This window comes from Clinocottus analis, unplaced genomic scaffold (assembly GCF_023055335.1).
Source record: "Clinocottus analis isolate CAN_PGR_092001 unplaced genomic scaffold, fCliAna1.0.p SCAF_3, whole genome shotgun sequence".
NCBI lineage: Eukaryota > Metazoa > Chordata > Actinopteri > Perciformes > Cottidae > Clinocottus > Clinocottus analis.
The window spans coordinates 10,387,476-10,408,070 of record NW_027176042.1 but is presented as its reverse complement, the minus strand read 5'-3'; the positions used below and the strand labels follow the sequence as shown (position 1 = coordinate 10,408,070).

The following is a 20,595-nucleotide window of genomic DNA, read 5'->3' as shown; positions in this document are numbered from 1 at the left end:
CTTCTGTGTGTGCATGTTCTCCCCGTGGCAGCGTGGGTTCCCTCCGGGTTCTCTGGCTTCCTCCCACAGTCCAAAGACATGCAGCTTAGGTTAATTGGACTGTAAATTGCCCGTAGGTGTGAATGTGAGCAGGAATGGTTGTCTGTCTCTATGTCTGCCCTGCGATGGACTGGCGACTTGTCCAGGTTGAACCCTGCCTTCGCCCATTGACAGCTGGGATCGGCTCCAGCGCCCTGCGACCCTAAAACAGGATAAGCGGGTTGGATAATAGATGGATGGAATGGATTCAAGAGGTGCATGTGCATGCAATGTGTGTGCCTTCTTAAGCCGCCCGTCACTCCATCATTCAACAGAGGGAAATATTAAGAAACATGGGTGGGAGTGTACTTGCTCAACATCTCTCAACCATTAAATGATGGAGGAAGTGAGTGTAACCATAACTAATCTTTGGGACTGATAGTTATTTGTGATTAAAGGCTAATGAGCTTGCCATTGCCATGCTAATGGGGCACAGCACTTTTTGTTTTAATCAGGACCTGAGCACAATGATCAATGAGCCCCAAGTGAAAACAAAACCCGCATGATTGGCGATTCACAACTCATGCTAAACCAAGGCTCTCTGTGCCACAAAGCACACGGTATTAGCATGCTTTCTCCATTTCAACTCACGGGAGAGCCTATCGGGAGACTTCATTAGAGCCAAATGGGTTGTTTTCTCGAAAGAACAGCACATGTTGATCCAGATTGGCCTCTTCTCTTACATAACTCAATACAGTAATGAGGGGCATCTGCAGGTCACCTCTGCAGTCTCGTCTGTGATACCATACTATTCATACGTTTCAGTTATTGCTGCTTGTACGTGTGCACGGCATTCGGAGCTGAGCTTGAAAGTCGATCTGCCACGCTGGCCGATATTGATGAGAATCTCTCTGTTCAAAAGGAGGTGGGGGGGCAAGAAAATGAACTGGAGGATTGCATAAAAGTCTGCACTGCAACATAAATAACAATAATAAATCTGAAGAAAATTGTTAGAACAGCACATTGGGAAGAAATCAAACTAACCCTTTGGACAAAATGGATCCGTCTGTCGGTAAAATCTGGAGTCTGTGTGTAACGCAATCTCTACCTTTCTGCCTGCATGTATCCAACATATCCCACAGCCTTAACAAGACAAGCCGCAGAACAAGTTCTCTCTGTTCTGTGGACTCATTTGACTGCTCTCAGCTACCTGCACAGCCTCCTCGCCTAAAACATCCACTTCCCATGCCATTTAAACTGTTTGCCTTGGGAGAATAAGCTCTGATGCCTGCATCACTCAGTCAAGCTTTTGTTCCACCTTTGTCGAAAGAAAATGGCAGATGAGAGCCTGTCAAAGGACCAGGTTAGGTCTACTTTCAACATGAAGTGACACAAGATCACAGTGAGACATTCTAAACTGACAGGTCGAACAATCAGGATTAGACTTTTGACTCTCACCCCAAAAGATCAAGCTGACACTGCGATCAAACGTTGGCGAGATTTGGACAACAATCCTCAAAACTAGATGTTTTACAACAATTCTGGTCTAAGGTTTTGTAATGTAAAACATTGAGACATGAGTTAACAATCCATGAATAACATGAAACATTAACATTGATTATGGCTTCACTGTTAAAGTAACTGAGGCTCAACATAACATCAGCAAGATAAGTCCCCTGCTGGCTGCAGGCTCCGTCACGACTAGTCCATGCAGCCCTAATTGTATGCAAAAATGATGTATGAAATTGCTGGGAAACGTTAATGTGATCTGAACCAAGTTAAAATAAATAAGACTAAGTACAAGAGTTTGGTACTCTTCCTCACACTTCATCACAAGAGATCTATTGCAAACAGAAGTGAAAACATGGGAGCCTATCCCCAAAAAAATGGTTGAGAATAGACACTCACTCGATAGAACAGACTCAAAAGCATCATAATGTGACCTGAAAGCCGCTGACATTTTCTAAACAGACAAGACAAGTATAAAAAAATCAAAACTCATAAGGGCCCATATTTCTAGAGAAATATGCAGCAATCATGTAAATCTCCCATTAGCATTCCCAAACCAGCAAACTAGGACAAACCAATACATATCAATTAAAACGGCTCCCCTGTCACCCAGAAAAAGGGAGGAGTGGGGATGAGGAGGAAAAAGAGCTACGCAGACTTCCCAAAATAACAGCTGCTGCTGACTGGAGGAGTCAAGTGGGCCTGGAGGTGTCCCTCCAGGCTCTGGCAGTTACCTTGGGCAAAACACCAAGGAATGGAAAGGCACCAGAGCACTTCTTAGTGTGTTTCAGAGCTACAGACAGTTTGCATTAAAGACGCTATTCTGACGACAATTTCCCCTCATATGCAGCCTGCATATTTATTTACTTTAGTGATGATTTACAGCACAAGAAATTAAACTATATATATTTATATAAATAATTTTAAAAAATGTAATTAACACTTGCATTTACTATTTCCTTTACAGAAAAACAAAAAACAGGATCAAAATAAATAATTGCAGCATAGACACTATTTAGAACATTTCTGGTGACAGATTGGCAAAAATGGTTCATTTTATATAACCTTATTTGGAGACTAGTTTGAGGTATTTACTTATAGGCACACAACTAAAGAATAATGCCAACGTTGACGATCTGACAGACGGCACACAACTAAATTCAGTTGTTGAACGTCTAGAAACGAAACATGAGCCCAGAGTGAACGTTGTATTCTCCATAAGAATCGTACCTCTTTTGCCTCAACCTCTAAACATTGGCAGGAAATCCTGACTGCTTGACTAATAATAATAATAATAATAATAATAATAGCGCATCAATAAAAAGTTGAAGTGAGGCTTGGTGTTAGTGCAGCTGTTTGTAAAATCTGTCATAGTGAATGCTAAAACACTGGGCACATCTGGCTCGTCACCTTCCAGAGTTACCTTCACACTGAATACCAAAACAGGCAGCAGTCTTGTTGCTTTACCTGGCAACACATTCTGGAAGATATGCTCTCATTATTTGTAAAAATAGATTTTAACCCATAAAACAATCCAACGCACCGCTTCTCCAATTAGAAGAAACCATCCTCCAAGACATAATTGGAAGTGTTATAGAATATCTGTAATACTTTCAAAAGTGTGAGGAGATATTCCAGGCTTCCAGGGTAACAAAAATAAATTATGAACAACTGCATTAAACAAGAGTCTCTGGTTCTGGTGCAATGTGGAGGGGAAGTTGAAAGGATGTGGTCCAATTACATCCCTCTGCAAGAACAGTGTGTTCTCCCATTGCATGTGCAGCCCACAATACACAATATCGTCACTAATGCCTATATAGATAAATAACTGTAAGCTCTCATGTAGTGTAAATGATATTTCTTCAATAAGTCAGCATTGAAGTTAGCCCAAAGCACTTTCTTTTTTTTTTTTTAAAAGGTGTTAATAAATGCTAGCTGGTTGTTACAATGTGGGATGTGCCTTAATTGAGGAGTTTAAATGAATGTATTTTATTTATGCTTTTCTGTTAAGGGTTCTTTTTGCACCTATACTGTGTGGTAGTAATAAAATAATAACACGATCGTTCGTCAGCCAAGCCGGCAACTTCTTTATTAACGTCTTCCCTTTTTCATCACCAACATTTCCCCGCACCTCTTCTTCCGTTTTCTTCCTTCAAAATAAAAGCCCCGGAAACACAATACAATAGCTTAAACAGTCAAATAAGACGATGCCTACGGAATTAACGGCGGTTTTGGATAAAGCAGTGAGAACAGTAAATTTCATCAAAAGTCATTCATTGCGCCCGTTTGCCATATTATGCGCGGAGATGGGAAGCGACCACCGGCAGCTTCTCCTGCACACTGAAGTCCGGTGGCTTTACTCGTAAGGTGCTCACCGACTTTTTGAACTGCGTGACGAAATCAGGACATTTTGTGTGAACTCCCAGTTTGAACTGTCAGACCAATTCTGTGACTTCAAGTGGCTTTGTAAGTTGGCGTATTTGGCCAACATGTTCGGGTTCTTAAATGGACTCAATCTATCCCTCCAAGGAAAAGCAGTGAAAAGCAGCTCCCTGATTACGTCGGTGTTTGACGTATTACAACGAGCATCACATAAAGAGATGCCTGCTCAGTCCCTTAAAGAATAAACTCCTCCTCCCCTTCAACTCATCACGAGCAGTTACGGAATGAGTCACTCCTGTTGTAAACACTATCAAATAATGAAGAGATGAGACTGCCGAGGACTCGAAAAGAAAGAAACAATCCAAGTTCTGCCCGAGAAAAAAGCGGTATGGTAAGTGGCAAATGGCGGTATTGCAGCAAGGTGGGCAAGCAGCTGGCATGCAGTCCCCTGAGCATCTCTCTCTACAGTAATTATCATCAGCAGCACTCTGGAGACAATCCTACCCAGTCTCACCGAACTACTGTTACCTATTCCTAATACACACACACACACACACACACACAGGTCCGAGAATCCATACATATTCAGACCAAACTCCTCGACACACAAAAGCACTCAAGTTCTTTCTCATGAGTTCATCTAAGTGATGGGAACTGGGGCACAGTGGTAGGAGGGAGTCGGAGCGGCGACGACGATAAACAGCTAGCTAGCTATATATAGATCTATCTATCTAGATAGATGTTTTTTAAAACTATCTAAATAGATAGATAGATAGATAGATATAGATCTATCTGTCTGTCTGTCTGTCTGTCTGTCTGTCTGTATATATATATATATATATATATATATATATATATATATATATATATATATATATATATATATATATATAGATATACATATATATATATAGATATACATATATATATATATATATATATATATATATATATATATATATATATATATATATATATATATATATATAGATATACATATATATATATATAGATATACATGATGAGAAACGAGGCAATGTACCCATTTAAGGAGCAGGTCTCTGCAAATCAATAAGGACAGGATTTCTCAGTAACATTAATGCGGTGGAACACAATCAGAAAGAAACTGCAAGGAGCAAATTGGAAACGCAAGCGTTCACATCAGGAATGAATCAATGAGAAAAACTCCCGTCTCCTTTCACTTTATAGTTTCTGTTCAAATTAGCCATTATACATACACACATGAATCTCCAGTAGGTGAAAACATGCCATCACTAAACCCACAGAGACATTCAGTATTAATGGGACTCCAATAGCAGCCCGGCATACTCTACATCATGTTTTACACCCTTCCAACTGCATTTTGCTTTTGATGAAAGATGCACACAAAAAAAAGCTTTACAACAAAATTCAGATGGAGGCAGAAGAGAAAGAAGTCATTATTAGGAAGAACTTATTTCGTGAAAGAATGTTGCTTTCAGCTGGCTTCAGCAAGAGTCTTGACATTCAGAGAGTGATCACAAAATGTCACGGAAATACACTGCAGCTGAGGTGGAACTCTTTTTCCCCCTCTTCCTTTTTCATTTGGGAAACATGTTTTAGTTTGAAGCCAAAAACAAACTGTCCCGCTCTCAGTCAAATCTTTATGGTGATTTTGATTGATTTAATCAAAAGGTATTTTATATACAGGAAACATTTATGCATGGAAATTCAAGCAACCTATGAATTTTAAAATCTGATTCACAAAAGAAACATGTAATGTGCTCATATTGTCTCCTAGAGTGGACATTTACTTGGCTAATTAGTGTTTTTTAAAACTCTCACATTACCTGTCAATTATCTTATTAAAATGCATTACTCTGTTGAGGTGATCTCGACACAAAAAAATAATATTTCAGAAAAGAAATCGATATTTCAGGAAAGGAAATAGATAACAATTGGCACCAAACACAAAAAAACATTCAAAATAACGCACCATAAACACAATTTTACCACAAACTGCTGTGAAAGAAATGTAGAGGAAGGTTGCAAAAACAACCAAAAAGACCCAAACTCACAAAGGCAATTTTGTTTCACTAAATTGTGTTAACACAAGTAAAAAGAGAAGAAAATATAAAATAAAAGGGGACTCTTTGGAACATTAAAATGTGCTGAATAAAGTATGTCACCATGCGGCTTCACAAGGCACTCAGAGTGTCCGTGGCCCCACAAAGACGCGGAGAGGACAGACAGTGCTACGGCAGCAGCTGCATCAGATTGCAAAGTCCTTGTCGCAGCTGTACTGATCCACGAGTGGCACTGAAGGACAAAATGATGGTGTAGTCACCGCTACTCCCAGAGCACTTCTTCGGCGGGTCCATATGGTATTCAGCACTTGCATCGTGCAACATCAGGACTTCTCCTAAGAGGCACAAAATTGTGCAGTCTCTTGTTTGGTTGAGAGCAGCATGCACAATGTCAAACTGCACTTGTTGTGAGAAGTGTCATCACAGTGAGGGGATGTCTGATCGTGGCACTTTCCAAAGTCATTTCAAGACATGCATGCCACGACTCTGCCGTTTGCCCTTCTGTTAAACTTAAGGAGTCAATATCCTAGGGCGAGTTGTCTTTATCACTATGAGAGAGGGGAACAATGTCAAAAAGTCACCATCTGACAGACTAGGTCTGCCTCCCTTGGAAATTTATGAGAGCCATAAGCCTTAATTTACAGGGGAAGGTTACAAAGCAGGCAATCACCTTTGATCAGGCCTATGAACAGCAGTCAGTCAATGCTGCAGTCCTCGTCAATCCGTCACTCCAAAAAATCTGAAGGGTTGACACCGCGGGTCAAAAAACGCATTTGTTTCTGGAAGTGACGCCTGACAGGACCCAGACAATAGTGAGTGAAGATGTGATTCTGCTGCCATGACAGTTGGTAACACTCGGAGAACATCATCTCTGAAAACAGGCTATTTATCTAACTGGGGACATCAGTGGTCCAACCATGTTTTATTAATGCCTATAAAGAACACATCATGTTGATCCAAAAAAATACATCTAATTATTATATGCAAGATGACAAGTAGAAGTTAAATACAATAATTATTTGTATAACTAAGCATGTGATGCTGTAGATGTAAAGCGTTATGTGATGTATATATTCTTAAAATGATCATGATCTTGAGTTCACCTTTATTACACAGCGTAAAAACAGGGATATAAAATAACAAACACTCAGACCTACATAGAGTTGAGATGATTATTTGATTAATCTACTGACAAAATATCAATTTGAAAGATCTTTTTTTTTACTTCTACAATAGCGAATGAAATATTTTAGGGGTTTATACATTTGAATACATCACCATGGGCGCTGGACATTTTTCACAATGTAATGTCATTATATAGGCAGCAATTATTTGATTAAGCTAGAAAAATAATGAGTAGATTCATCTATGGTGAGAAAAAGTCATTATGTAAAGCTCTTCCTGGCCTTTTCCAAGCCATATTTTCTTTGAACCTACAGTACACAGCGCTCCGCTAGATGAACTACATCAGTGGACTCTGATTGATGGTGTGGAAGGCACATGCAAAGTGGCTGCTGCTGCATGAGCCAATCAATACCTTCTAGGACACCTGAACAAGAGCCTCCATCACTCCTCAGGATAATAATGAAAGTAACAAATTACTTCATGCAGTTTATAGATTAAAGGAGTTTACATATTATAGGAACAGTTTATACATTATAAATGAAGATAAAGCCTCATGTAGAGCTGCATTAGGGAAGTTAAGGACACTTTGGATTTAGAATATACCTGGAGCACCAGACGCCATGCCACTCACAGAGTTTACCGTCATTAACAAGTCTCAATGGCAGGACAAAGTGCAGCTCCAATAGAGGGAACTCGCTCGACGTCAATCGAGGATGAATTGCTAAGGGAGTCAATGCTGTTGCTTCTGTAGCTTCTGAGACTATGGCACAACTTTACACAAACATATTCAATTTTAAAACTCTGAAAATCCTCCTAGTCATTTTCCTTCTGAAGGCCACAAGGTATTCCTCTCAAACCAAAATCTCTGAAGTTCTACCTTAGTAAATTTGTTCTTAAATTGTCAGAACAAAAATCCCAAGCAACGCAGAAAGATAGAGCAGACTTTTCACAGTAAATAAATCTGTCAGAGAAGAAAATTGAGTCCACTACAGCTCAACAACTCTTGGATGAATTGCGATGACACTTAGAAACGTTTTGAACCGACATACATGACTACAAGAGAATAAATCTTCATGACTTTGGTGAGCCCCTGACTTTTCATTGAGCACCACCTTGACATTTGTTGTTTTGAGTTTAATATCTCAACATTTATTAACTGGATTGTCATGAAATTTGGCCAAACGTTGATGATTCCTGCAGGATTAACTGTAGTAACGATAGTGATCCCAGACTTTCTATCTTCACCATCATCAGGTCAAATTTATTATACCTTCAAATGTTTGACAAACCGATTAGCCTCAGCTGTACTTTGTGTTTAATAATGCATGCCTAATGTTAGCAAGGTAACATGCTGTTAACCCCACTCTCTATCCCTGCCTGAAACAACAAACCCAAAATGAATCAGTAGAGCTCCTCAACTATATTGTCTATTTATGTACGTATATTATCTGGTCTTCTAAAAAGGTAAAGAATGTGGATTAGTTGTAAGTAAACTGTATTTATCCCCGATGAAATGGAGACGCAACGAAGGAAACAATAACATTGTTATCCTCTCCTACTACTCTTAGACTTAAATATAAATATGATAACAATACACTAAAATTAAAACTACAGCTACATGACAGGTTGCTCGTTTTCAGGAGGTTAATTACGTCTGCTAAACATTGGCACGTTAGCATACAGATGTTAGCACTGAGCTCAAAACACAGAGTCGCCAGCATGGAAGAGGACTGTGTTATGTGCACAAGGTCACTAGAAGCAGCTTGGTGAGGTGAATTCAAAGTTGTTGTTTGTTTTTTTTTAATTACATTTAGGCATCTGCTGCTTTTGTGTTCATTTTAATTTTTGTTGGATTTGCTTTCCTCAAGGAGTGTGGTGTAGCAGTAACATACATATACATACATACATACATATATACACACACACATATAAATAAATAAATATATATATTCAGTACACATTAAAATCTTTAGAATGATAATGTTTTGTTAAGCACTTAATCTGATAGAGTTGGCACAAAGCCGTGCATTTTGGTCTGAACTGCCAACCACAGCAAGTGGACTACGGCAGCTTTGAATATTTCATATTACACAGTAGTATCCCCAGATGTCTAGTGAGGTTAAAATCCTCATTACTTGTCATGGCCAGACCCTAACCCCTTTGAAATGACACAGCCTTATTAGTGACGAAAAATTACTGCCGAGTTAATTAACCAGAATGCTCCTTAGGGGGCATTATCAAATGTTTAAGAAATTAACAGATTGCCAGTTCACCAACTCCATGTAATTGATTTGTTCCCATTCAGGTTATGAACTCGTCCATTTTCCCCATCCATTTAGCTAACCATCCGGGAAGAATTTAAAAGGGGAACTTTATAGCGTCCCCTTCCGTGAGCACGGGCTGAACCGGAGAGAGCCGTACTCAGAGAGACTATCAAAATGATCGTCATACTTATTGCGGTGGAATGTTTTTCTGCTAATGAGGCGGCAGTTTTACACTTAGTTGTAACTCACGAATGCAGGCTGCGTTGCAATTAGACGAGCCGTGAGAGAGGCGACACGCAGTAAAGGAAATGGAGGAGGCAAAGAGGCAGAGTTAATGCGGATTTTCTGCATAAACAGGCCGGTGTGAATCACAGGCATATTTCCATGGAAAGCCAGCCGTGTAACAAGAGCATGCCTCGTGAAGCATTAGCGGGCTAATTCAGAGCGCCAACTAGCCTGGTCTCCTACAATTACTGAAGTACTTGAGTATTGATGGCAGGGGTTTCGCTACCTGTCCTCAGCTTTGGCACCGGCTCCATAGATTTGGATGAGAAGTAATGGCAGAGATTGTCGGGGATGTAATACTGGTTAAACCAAAGGCCACTTTGCCGTTAGGTTCGACCGCAGCATCATGACTCATCCACGCCACGTGTTAATCCACTGCTTTTACAAAAGGTGTTTTAAAATAGTGTTAAATGACAAATTTGATATCAAATTTATGTTTGCCATTCAACAATAAAAGCAAAAAAAAAGAGACAAAAGAGGTGCGTGGCACAAAAGATGCACTTTTTGCTCCCGTTCTTACCACCCTCTTGTAGCTTTTCAGTAGTGTTTATGAAACTGGAATTTCTAACTTCACAAGAATGTTGTGAGACCAACGCGAAAGATTTTCTTCTTTTTAATCATTGTGAAATTGAATGAATCAATCACTTGAGGCAATATCTACAAAGAACCCGGCGCGACTGTAATAATAAACTAGGGGTAGGCAATATGACCAAAAGTTTATCTCTGAATGATTCTACCTCTTTTCCCTCTTTTGGCTCCGACTAAGGATGAACATTAAAACATGTTTAGGTATATGTTTTGGGAGGATTATGCTCTTAAAGTAAATGAGTGATGTACGACCTAAATATCGGCAATAAAAAAAATATTTGGGGGATACCTGCAAATGAACGCTGTTTCAAAGTATGAATAGCATTAAGCTTGAAAGAAGTTACATCTCCGAAGGAACCGAAAGTTGATGTTCGCCACATGAAGAGCGTGAAACTAAAGAGCGTGGACAGCGTTGGACCAGTTCTGTATAGATTAGAAGACACATGCACCTTGAGCACCACAGGAGGCTTATCAAGAGATTTGCCGTTTGTCGTGCCGTCTATTTTTTCCATGAGACACGGACTATTCAGAATAAATGGACAACGCAAAATGATCTGTCGAGGGCCGGCAGTAGCAGCCACTGCTACGGGGGGCTAAAAGAAAAGAGGTGCCACGTCATGGCCGAACATGACACCAGTGACGGTGATTAAACCTATTACTTTCATAAACATATTGGTTGCATAGGTGACGAGTGCAGTACTCTATCAAGTTAATATATGGGACACACTGAAGGCTATAAATCAGCAACGTCTATCAGCATATTATTGCATACATCCGATGCCAATGAGATGAGTGACGAGAAGACGACACTGTGAGTGAGCGAGTTTCACATATTCAGAATTGATATGTATGAATAACAAAAAAAAACTAATATTTTGGGCAACACTCATTTCTCTGTCCTTACTCCTTCAAAGCTAAGGTCATGTCCAGAACCGTTAAGAGTATGGAGAGAAAAAAATGACGTGCCTGTTAAAGAGCTGGTAATAGAACAGAGGTGCAGAGACAGAGGTGGAAGCAGTAGAGCATGGCTCCAGGATTTAGATCAGTGAGACAGATTTGCATCATTGGCAGGTCTTTAGGCAGGGCAGGTCTAATCTCCTGCAGACAGGCTTAAGAAAGGAAAACCTGACTGTTGTGTCTCTACAGATAGGGATTTCAGTAATTAGCATAGTTAATAAGAGAGGGTGTACAGAGGCACATTCAAAGGTGTCGAGTCAAAGGGGTAGATAACGCAGTAATGAGGTAAAGGCCAACCATGGATGTGCATCAACGTCAAGGTTCACCTCTATTTACATCCAAGTCCACAAGCATGACCTTGGTTGCGAGAATATACCCCGGAGACAAATTTATGAACAGCTTACGCAACATCAGTAACCGTGGGCGCTACAGGAGGGTGATCCCGCTCCTTGGCTGATTCATGTTTAGATCTATAGAAAAAGGCAAACATTTAACGTGACATGATTGTGGCAAATCTGTTTGGGACAAACATGCTGGTAAAATTTGGACATCCAAACACAGTGCCTGAGGCTTTATCAGAAGAGTACTACAGCTGCCAACTGTTTGCAGATAATTTACTACTTTTAGAGAAGCTTTTTTTTTTAATTGACGTCCTTATTCCCACCAGCAGCAGCCACGTTGCGCTGTAGCACTTTATACATTTACACTGCAACACTGCCGTCGCTGTTTTTAACGACGCAAAAAGCATACAATCACGATGCCGAATTGACCCTGTTGTAATTCCCTTAGATTGATGAGGGCCACTCATCAAAGTCTTAAAAAAAAGAAGTAAAAGTTCACAGGGAGCGGCCCCTGGCAAACTCAATTATGAACTCCAAATCACACTTACGATATGTTTGAAGGCCTAATTTCAAAGATGATGGATGAGCTAGTATGGCAGCTGAACGTAATCTTCAACGTTCTGCACTTTTAATGAATTACAGCTGTCAGCCATCACTGACAGTGTTTTCCCAACTAATTTTCTGCATCACTCTCACTTCTTCCTCATTATCTGCACTCGAACAACAGCATAAGTTAAGCTAATAGGTGTGTATTTACTCATTGCATTCCCTGTTTTAGAGGCTGCCAACATTTCCTAATGACTCCAGCCCTTCTAAATTATTGAAAATGTCTAAGCACCTCACCAGCTACAGAAATGGCTATTAACCTTGGTGAAGCAATATTCAAATCCAGTTAGAGCTAACTTCGTCCTCCAGTATTCCTTGCGGGGAGGAAATGTAAATGTGTTCTTGCTGAGACAGATGGGGAAGCCGCCCGTCGTTTGAAGTTCCAGCAAAAGAAGTCGTTGCAAGAGGAGGGCCCTCCACCCCCCTCTGTAAAATATTCAGGACCGAGTCTCATTGAGCCACCTCCCTTCCCAGTGTGCTCCCTTCAAACCACGCTGGGCTGCGACACTGTTAGGTTATTGCTAAGCAGGAACACCTTACAAGAGAAGAAACTTAGCAAGCGTTTACAAATTCACCACTGTGCAGCGACAGTGAAAAACAGCCTGAGGATTATCTCGCAGTGCAGACAAGAATTCAGGAGTTTTGATTCATGCGTGTGTGTGAGTGTGTAAGTGTGTGTGAGAGTGTGTGTGAGTGAGAGAGAGAGACTCTCTTTTTAAGAGCATCCTGGAGCCTAACCATCTGAATATTGTGATGTCCTTTGCATTGTTGTTGACAAATCATTGCAAATTGAATTCCTCGGCTTAGCTGACATACTGTCAAAGCCGATTTGATTCTGTTGCAGAGATACCCAGCTGTCAATCAGCTCAGGCCTCTGATGATGTGCTATAAACCAGAGAAAATCCTTGATCATAACTCTTATCCCCTGGCTCAAGGGAGAGACTGTCTGCGTGCGTGCGTGTGTGTGTGGAGTGGGGTGGGAGGTGGAGGGCAGGGACACACACACAAACTTTTTAAGGGCATGCCACTGCATACAACACAGAGTAAAACATTACATTTGGGAACTCTCTACTTCCAGATTCCTGCATATTGCTTGCATATATAGCTGTTGTATGAACACGATACAGAGATGAAGTACATTTCATGCCTATGGCGCAAGCAGTATTTTGCACATTTTTCCGCTTAACAAGCCAGTCTGCTCCTCTGCTGTTTTCTAAGATGCGAATATAATAACTTTATTTATATAGCATCTTTTAAAAACAAGTGCTCTACAGAGAAGCAAAATATAGTTACACATATCTTAAATACCAGTAAAAGGACCATAAAGGCAATGAATACATCAAAATCAAACAAAAAAAAGAGCAAATGGAATCGTAAAAAAATAAACAAACAAAAACAGGGGGAACAAAATAACTGCATAAATACGTCTCTCTGTCTGCTTGTGTGTGTCTGTGCGAGAGTGTCTGCTCGTCGCTGATACATACATGTGGCATTTGTTATTATTTACTTTGGTTATAATAGATTAGATTAAAGCTGTTTAAATGTGACACTACGCTAATGAATGAAGTTAATTTTGAATGTGGCTTCTAAAGAGTGTGAACTATTAACTTAACTAACTTTTACATAGTCCTTATAATCTCTACCTATATCTGTTTTAAATGAATATAAAACATAACATAATTGGCTCACCCTTTGCCTTCAGAGCAGCCTTCACTGTCATCTGAACAGTGATTTGTAATGTAGTTTTCAGTCTGCAGTGAAATAAAAATGTTGCATGTGTGGTGTGATAAAGCCAGAAAAAGTAGACACATGGTAGTATCATGTCAACAGGTGATCTCCAAGCACGCCAGCTGTCAAAACAAACAAAAACAATGATAAACCTGTTCCGATTGTTAAAACAAGAAAAGCAAATATAAAAACATAAACATGACATTTTGACATTGCACTGTACTGTGTGTGCCAACTTGGCTGGACCAATGTTTACGATGTCAACCGGTTCCTGTTCTAATTTATCCTCCAAGTCTGGAGATCAGCACTGAAGTTACAAACATATACACGGACGCAAATCTAACAAAGACCCGATTTTGGATGGGGACTGAGAAAAAAAAGTTGAAAGCGAGGCGTTGTTTGTAGCAGAATGCGTTGATATATCCAGTTCTCCTGAAGCTTTTAAATGTATGAGGAATACACAACTCTGCTTTCTTCTCAGCGTTTTGTTTGTTAGTCAATACGAGGCAGGGTTTTGCTATATTTTGGATTTCTTTTTGTGGCTTATGCATGTCTGCATAAGCCACGAAGAGGAAGCTTTTGTTTCATTACGCTTTTAATCATTAGTTTCCAACGCTTTGTTTGCAGAAGAGATGACAATGTAACCATAATCATTCGGTATTGTGTACGTAGATCAACTTAATCTCTCACAAACAGACACTGGAGGATCAAAGTGCAAAAGTTAACCTATTGGTTGTGGTCTTATCTGCAGTTAGAAAACTTTGAGCTTTGTGCTGGTAGCAGCGTTCAGGTAACTCCATATGTGTGTTGTTCGCTAAGAGAGCATGAATGTGCTGTTAATAATAAACCAAAGGCCCAGTGTATAAGTATTACACCTTACACACACGCATGCAGACGCGCACACTGTCAAAAGTCAATGTCAAGAGGGTCAGATAAATGCTGCTCTGAGCCTTTTGTAACATCAGTGAAGATGGAAGTTTTCCTCAGTACAGCTGGTGTCGAGTGAATGCATTTGAAGAGCAGCGGCCGTCACGCGATGCCACGAAGTGAACAGAAACTTTGATCTGTCAAACCTTTCTGCTCACACATGCTAACCTGCGAGCCACGTAGCTCCACATACATCTTCACGAGAACATGACAGCGCACACAAAAATGGCGGAACCCACCCGCACGAGGCGGAACCGGCTTTGCCGGCAACGCACGCCGTGACAGTACCTTGAGTTTATCCAGGAGTAAGTGCTTCGAGGTTGCTGTTCTCAGTCCTCTTGCTGCAGCCTGGGATGCCATGGAAGCCGCCATGTTGACACGGAAGAGAGAGCGCGAGAGAGATGACGTCGGGGGCACGTGCGAGTGAACGCGCAGCCGTTCATAGGGCATCGAGGAAGACGTGGGCGGTGCTTGAAGTGTGTGCACGCCCAGTGCGCGTGTAGGGTGTTAAAGTACAGTACATGTACAGTAGTGGTATAGTTTGACATATACAAGAAGCCTTAATCCAATGAGAACGGGTTATGTCTGAAAATCCAGGCTACAATGCAACTACATCACACATGTCTGCAAATTAAATTGCATTTAAAAAAAGGAAAGAACATTTCTGTTCATACAGGTCATACAGTACAGCTATATCCAAGGAAATCAAGTTCATGTCAAGGTCATCTGTGGGTTTTATAGACCTGTGCAATAGTTTACATTCTGAAATTACACTTATATTGCATTTGTGTCTGTTCTACACCAAAAATAAATAGTAATAGCATAATTGTATTTCTCCACCAGAAATACATTCTACACATTGGAGAGACAGTATTAAATTAGTATTTAAGGAGCTGGAATCGGCAGAAAGTGAATTTACCAGACACCACAGCGACAATGATATTGTTTACACTTTGTGAGTCTGTGTGTGGCTAATGGCCAGAAAGCACACTAAGGTCCAGGAGATACCTGCACTTTGCCATACATCGTATTTGTTATTATTTAATTCTGTAAAACAGTCAGAATATACATTTGTCAATGGGAAAGAAATTAAATACATGCAAAAAGCCCAACATTGGTTTTGAACGGCTGAGGCTTTCCAGCTCCATCCTGTGCGTGACCTTGTGAGCGTGACAAACAATCACTTTGCTCAGATGAGAGGTATTGGTATGCAGTCAAATTAGAGAGCGTGGGTTGTGTGAGTTGATCTTGTCTGAATAGCTAAATAGACCACTCACACAGCCCTCCAGAGCGCTCATTACATGCCGCATCTTGAAAGGGCAGAGAGGGCAAACCGATCATAAAGAGCAGTGATTATGACAGAAGAAGAGAGAGGGATGAGCCACTCACTTAAAAACCATCAGTGTCAGCAGGCTCAGGAGGACAAGGCAGAGGGGAGGCGATGATGATGATGAACCGCTGCAACCCAGAGATCTTTTTCTACGTCAATGGTCAAAAAAAGGAGTCTACACTCTAAAAACATGACAAATTATTAAAATGTGCAAATGTAAACCACTTTAATGTCAACTGGGAGAGAATCTATCTCATGTTTATTTGATGCGTTTGTTCTCATCCCCTTTTCTTTTTGGGTGAGAGCATTTGATAGTCAGTGATCCATATTCCACACAGTGAGATATTCTTTGACGGGTAAGAGCACAAATGAAGTGAAAAGTGCTGTACTAGTATAATATTTTGGTCTGTCAACAAATCCTTCTGAATGCATAAATACGTGTCTTTTTGTCTCAGGGAAGAGTGGTGCTCGGAAAACTTCACTGAGAGCCAAAGACAAGCAGAATGACTAAAAGATGATTCACTTGAACATTTTCCAGCTTATGTTTCTTTTTTCTTTTTCTCACTGGGGACATTTGCTCCTCTCAAGGGGATTGATTTTCAGACAGGACCGTCAGAATATCAATGGCCCTTACTAATGCAATTCAACTTTTCTCATTTGAGATATTGTCCTGTTCCGCAGAACACTTTTGCCTGCAGTGATAGCAATCATGTAATTATTCTTCTGGCATACAAAGCAACTAGTGCGGCCTTTTCTGGTTTACTGACATATTTTGAATTTCAATGGGCACTTTACAAAGAAGCTATTATTTCCTTTTATACCATCCCATTCCAAAAAGAGTAGTACAGATGTATTGCATTGTCAATGCTGCAAAAAAAATCTGATTATATAAAGATGTTTACCTCTCGCTTTGAGGCTTCATAAAATACAATAAAAATAATTTAAACCACTGAACACCAGGCTTAACTCTTGTTGGCCAAGTAAGTATTTAAGTAACTTTCATAAATCAGTTGTTATATATTTTTTCAGAGGATTTCAGTTTGTGTGTAACTGATGTGTTTATGACACTGAATAAGGCTTAAATCAGACAATGCTGGAAATGTTTTGCCAACAAAGATGATTCTCAAATACATTTCTTTGAATAAAAAAGAATTATACAGAAAAAACAAGCTTTTTATTTAGAAGTAGCATATGCAATATAAATGTGGGCAAATGAATGCAATGGAATTTAAACAATATATACTGTAAAATATAGAAGTTTTGAATAACAAAGCGGTGTAAGACAAAAGGCTAAAACTGAAAATACAATGTGTGTGTGTGTGTGTGTGTGTGTGTGTGTGTGTGTGTGTGTGTGTGTGTGTGTGTGTGCATCATCGCTGTAACTGTGAAAAGCCAAACGCATGTGTTGAGTTACAACGTGTCGCCTCCATTTTCATCATACTTTCTGGTTATTTTGCCTGGTTTTACACTCTTAGTGGCCCTGAGGGTAATATTAATGCTGCATGTCCCATCTTTTCTTCCCTCTACTCCCTTCCCCTGAGGAAAGTGAGCAAATGTGCAGACAGAGCAACTAATTTGAGGTTTCCCCTCAATAATCTATTGTCTGTTTCCACTCAGTGAGCTGCAAGCTGTCAGAATACCAGAGACAGAGTGCCACAGCTCCCTGACGGGCCCTGTGGTCGGTTCTGACCCCTCCCTCACACTTAAATAGCCGTGGTGCCTGGGTAACAACCCTCGGGGCTCACTGCTAAGCCCTGACACCATAAGCCCAGAGCCTGGCCCACACGTCTATAGCTGTCTATCTACCGACCCTTCTCTTCTTCATTTCTGTCCCAACTCTCGCTCGCTGTGTTACTTTCACTCTTTGCTTGCAATCCGTGGTTTCTCCCAGGAGTCTATTTGTTTCCACTCTCCCTTTTCGCTCCCTCTCCCTGTACGTCTTCTTCTCTCTAACCAGCCCGTTAACCACGGTTCCCAGATGTGGGTTAAAAAAAGGGAATTCAGCACAGTCCTGCGGGCTGCAAGGCCCTGCAGAAAAGTCAACAAGACAATGACGACGAGTCTCTGACCATTTCATTACCATGACCGGCTGGACAGCATAGCCGATGGCCAGAGAGAGAGAGAAGAATCTACAAGCACCTGGAAGGTTTTGCCTCCTGTCTGCCTGTCTGCCTGTTTAGCTCTCTCTCTTTTTCAGACACACACTGGACAGTTTGATGACCTTTCCTCTGACTTAATGCTGATGCGTTCACACTCTGTCTCTCATCCTTTAAGGAAATAAGACATAGCCGAGCACCAACTTACTTGGTCTGACTTCTTTGATATGACGCACTGAGGCCGAGCGCACCGGCAGTGCATATAAGTTTAAGGACACAGTCGAGGCATATAAGTTCTGAAAGTAGCTATTCAGCTTTGTAACAGTGCTGTGACTCGACTCAAAGCTGGGGTTTTAAACTCTGTTTCAGGATATGTTTACATATAGATTCATGTGGCATTAGCGAACCAGAGAACAGTTTTGTTTTCTATCCGACAGAATACCAAATGAGTGAGAGAGATGGGGAATTAATGCACTTAACTGCTGAGTCAACAAGCAAGGCATCTAGCGGCTTAGTCACATAGACAGCAAGCAGACTGCCTGACAGGGAAATTAAAATAGGCAAGAAAGTAACTGGGAAGACCTGAGAGTGACGGAGATTGCACAGAGAGAATAAGTGAAGGAGATGGGCAGTGGAGGGGACGATCATTGCCACCCTGTGCTCAGCACATCTTTTGATATGACAGACGGCAGACATAATTAGTCATCATCTTCTTGGAGTTCACAATGTCACAGCTATGCATAAGTATGAGCCTGAGCCTTTCTTTTCAGCCTTTTATTCGCTTCCAAAGAGTTTGGCTAGATTACGACCCAGTAAACAGGTTTTCTCTCCAGAATGAGAGCAGGGCAGACTTTGTCCCAGTGCTGGATGCTATACCTAAGCATCCGCCGCAATAACTTACACTTTTCCAACATAAAATCCAAAACAGCCCAAGAACACAAGATTGTCAAAGCTTGCCTCTCCGTCTGCTCTGAATGTCGGCGCTGGAGAGTGAATCAATATAGCGTCAGGAGTTGCCACATCTTCGCTATCTCTCTCCCCCGGATGTCTGTCAGCCACACTCAGCTGGAGGCCACCCCATTAATGTGCCGCGGAATAACACAGTCAGTGGGTCTCCATGCTTGGAGACAGATGCATCAAAAAGAGCTTGTGAAGTGTTGGGTCTGCGAGTGTGTGATGTTCCTGTGGGTTTTTTGCAGCAGATATCCCTGGATGGGAATAACAAGCTTGAATCAAAGCAGGAGGGACATATCACGATATTACATATAGAGGGAAAAGAGAGAAGCACTTGTAGAGGTGACTGATCTGTTAATCATGTAGGCATGTGAGCGGATGCATTGGTGAGCCTCTTCAAGCATTTACACAGAGATGCCATGCAGGTAATATACATTAAGGGCCTTGGTTGCACCGCTGAGGGAGGCGGTTAAGGAGGCTTTTTTTTGTTTTCCGACAATGGAAAACAATTGTTGATACACTCTCAACTTCAACAGCAGGACGAGGTGACAACTGAGATGCTGGCTTCAATAGATGGCCCTGTTTTATTCCAGGCTTCAGGATCACACGCAGCAGGGCTCACTGCACTGGGGAGCAGGGAATTCATACCACAAACAAAACCAAACACTGTTCCTGGTAAACACACAAACACGCACGGACCCCTGTGAACATGTGCACCACTCCCACCGCCCCATTACAGACGCACACACACACACAGACGCACACGCACGCACGCGCACGAACGCACACACAGGCAGTCACAGACACAGTGGCAAGGCCAGCAAAGGCTGGAAAAGTGCTTAGATGTGCATATGAGAGAGTAAGAGGAGCCAGATTCCTCCGCAAGCCTCTAAGCACACGCTGTGCCACCTTCGTCACCAAAGGGGGGACTGGGTCATGCTTTAAAACTTTAAGCTGCTTCTCTCCCGCCTTTCATTCCCCTCACAAACCTCCAGCATATATCAGCACCCTCCTTGCTTACGACCTCAAAGAAGCAGCAGGATGCCTCTTATCCCTTTCTCTCTGAAGGCGATGTCTTTACACGGAGCAGAAGATGTGCAGAGACGGACAGAGCTTTATTGGTCAGCCTTTACATAAAGTAAACATAATTGTTGCACATGAATATCCAGGTAGGCTATAAGAGATCAGGTGTCTTCATCTGTGGAATGCACGCTCGCCATTTTGGCTGAAGTATAAAAAAGCATGCAGGTGGGACGGCTGGAAATGTCAATAGAGAAATCAAAGCAATCAGGATGGCAGCGAAGGCGATGTTGCTGCGATACATCATCTGGTTCCTGACGCAGGTGACAGAGGAGGTGACAGAGGAGGAGGGTGGCGCAGGCAAGGTGGAAAGAAGGGTGCGCATGGCAAAGTGGGGAC

General features: G+C 41.3%; 1 protein-coding gene across 1 annotated transcript in view; it reads right to left on the bottom strand.

Annotated features, from left to right (window-relative positions):
- suclg2 (succinate-CoA ligase GDP-forming subunit beta) overlaps positions 1 to 15,208 on the bottom strand; it is an 89,635-nt gene extending 74,427 nt beyond the window's left edge. The window contains exon 1 of the mRNA XM_068594158.1: positions 15,085 to 15,208. Coding sequence (XP_068450259.1) covers positions 15,085 to 15,168 — 84 coding nt within the window. The 5' untranslated portion in view covers positions 15,169 to 15,208. The remainder of the gene's footprint in view (positions 1 to 15,084) is intronic.
- Positions 15,209 to 20,595: the final 5,387 nt, after the last annotated feature.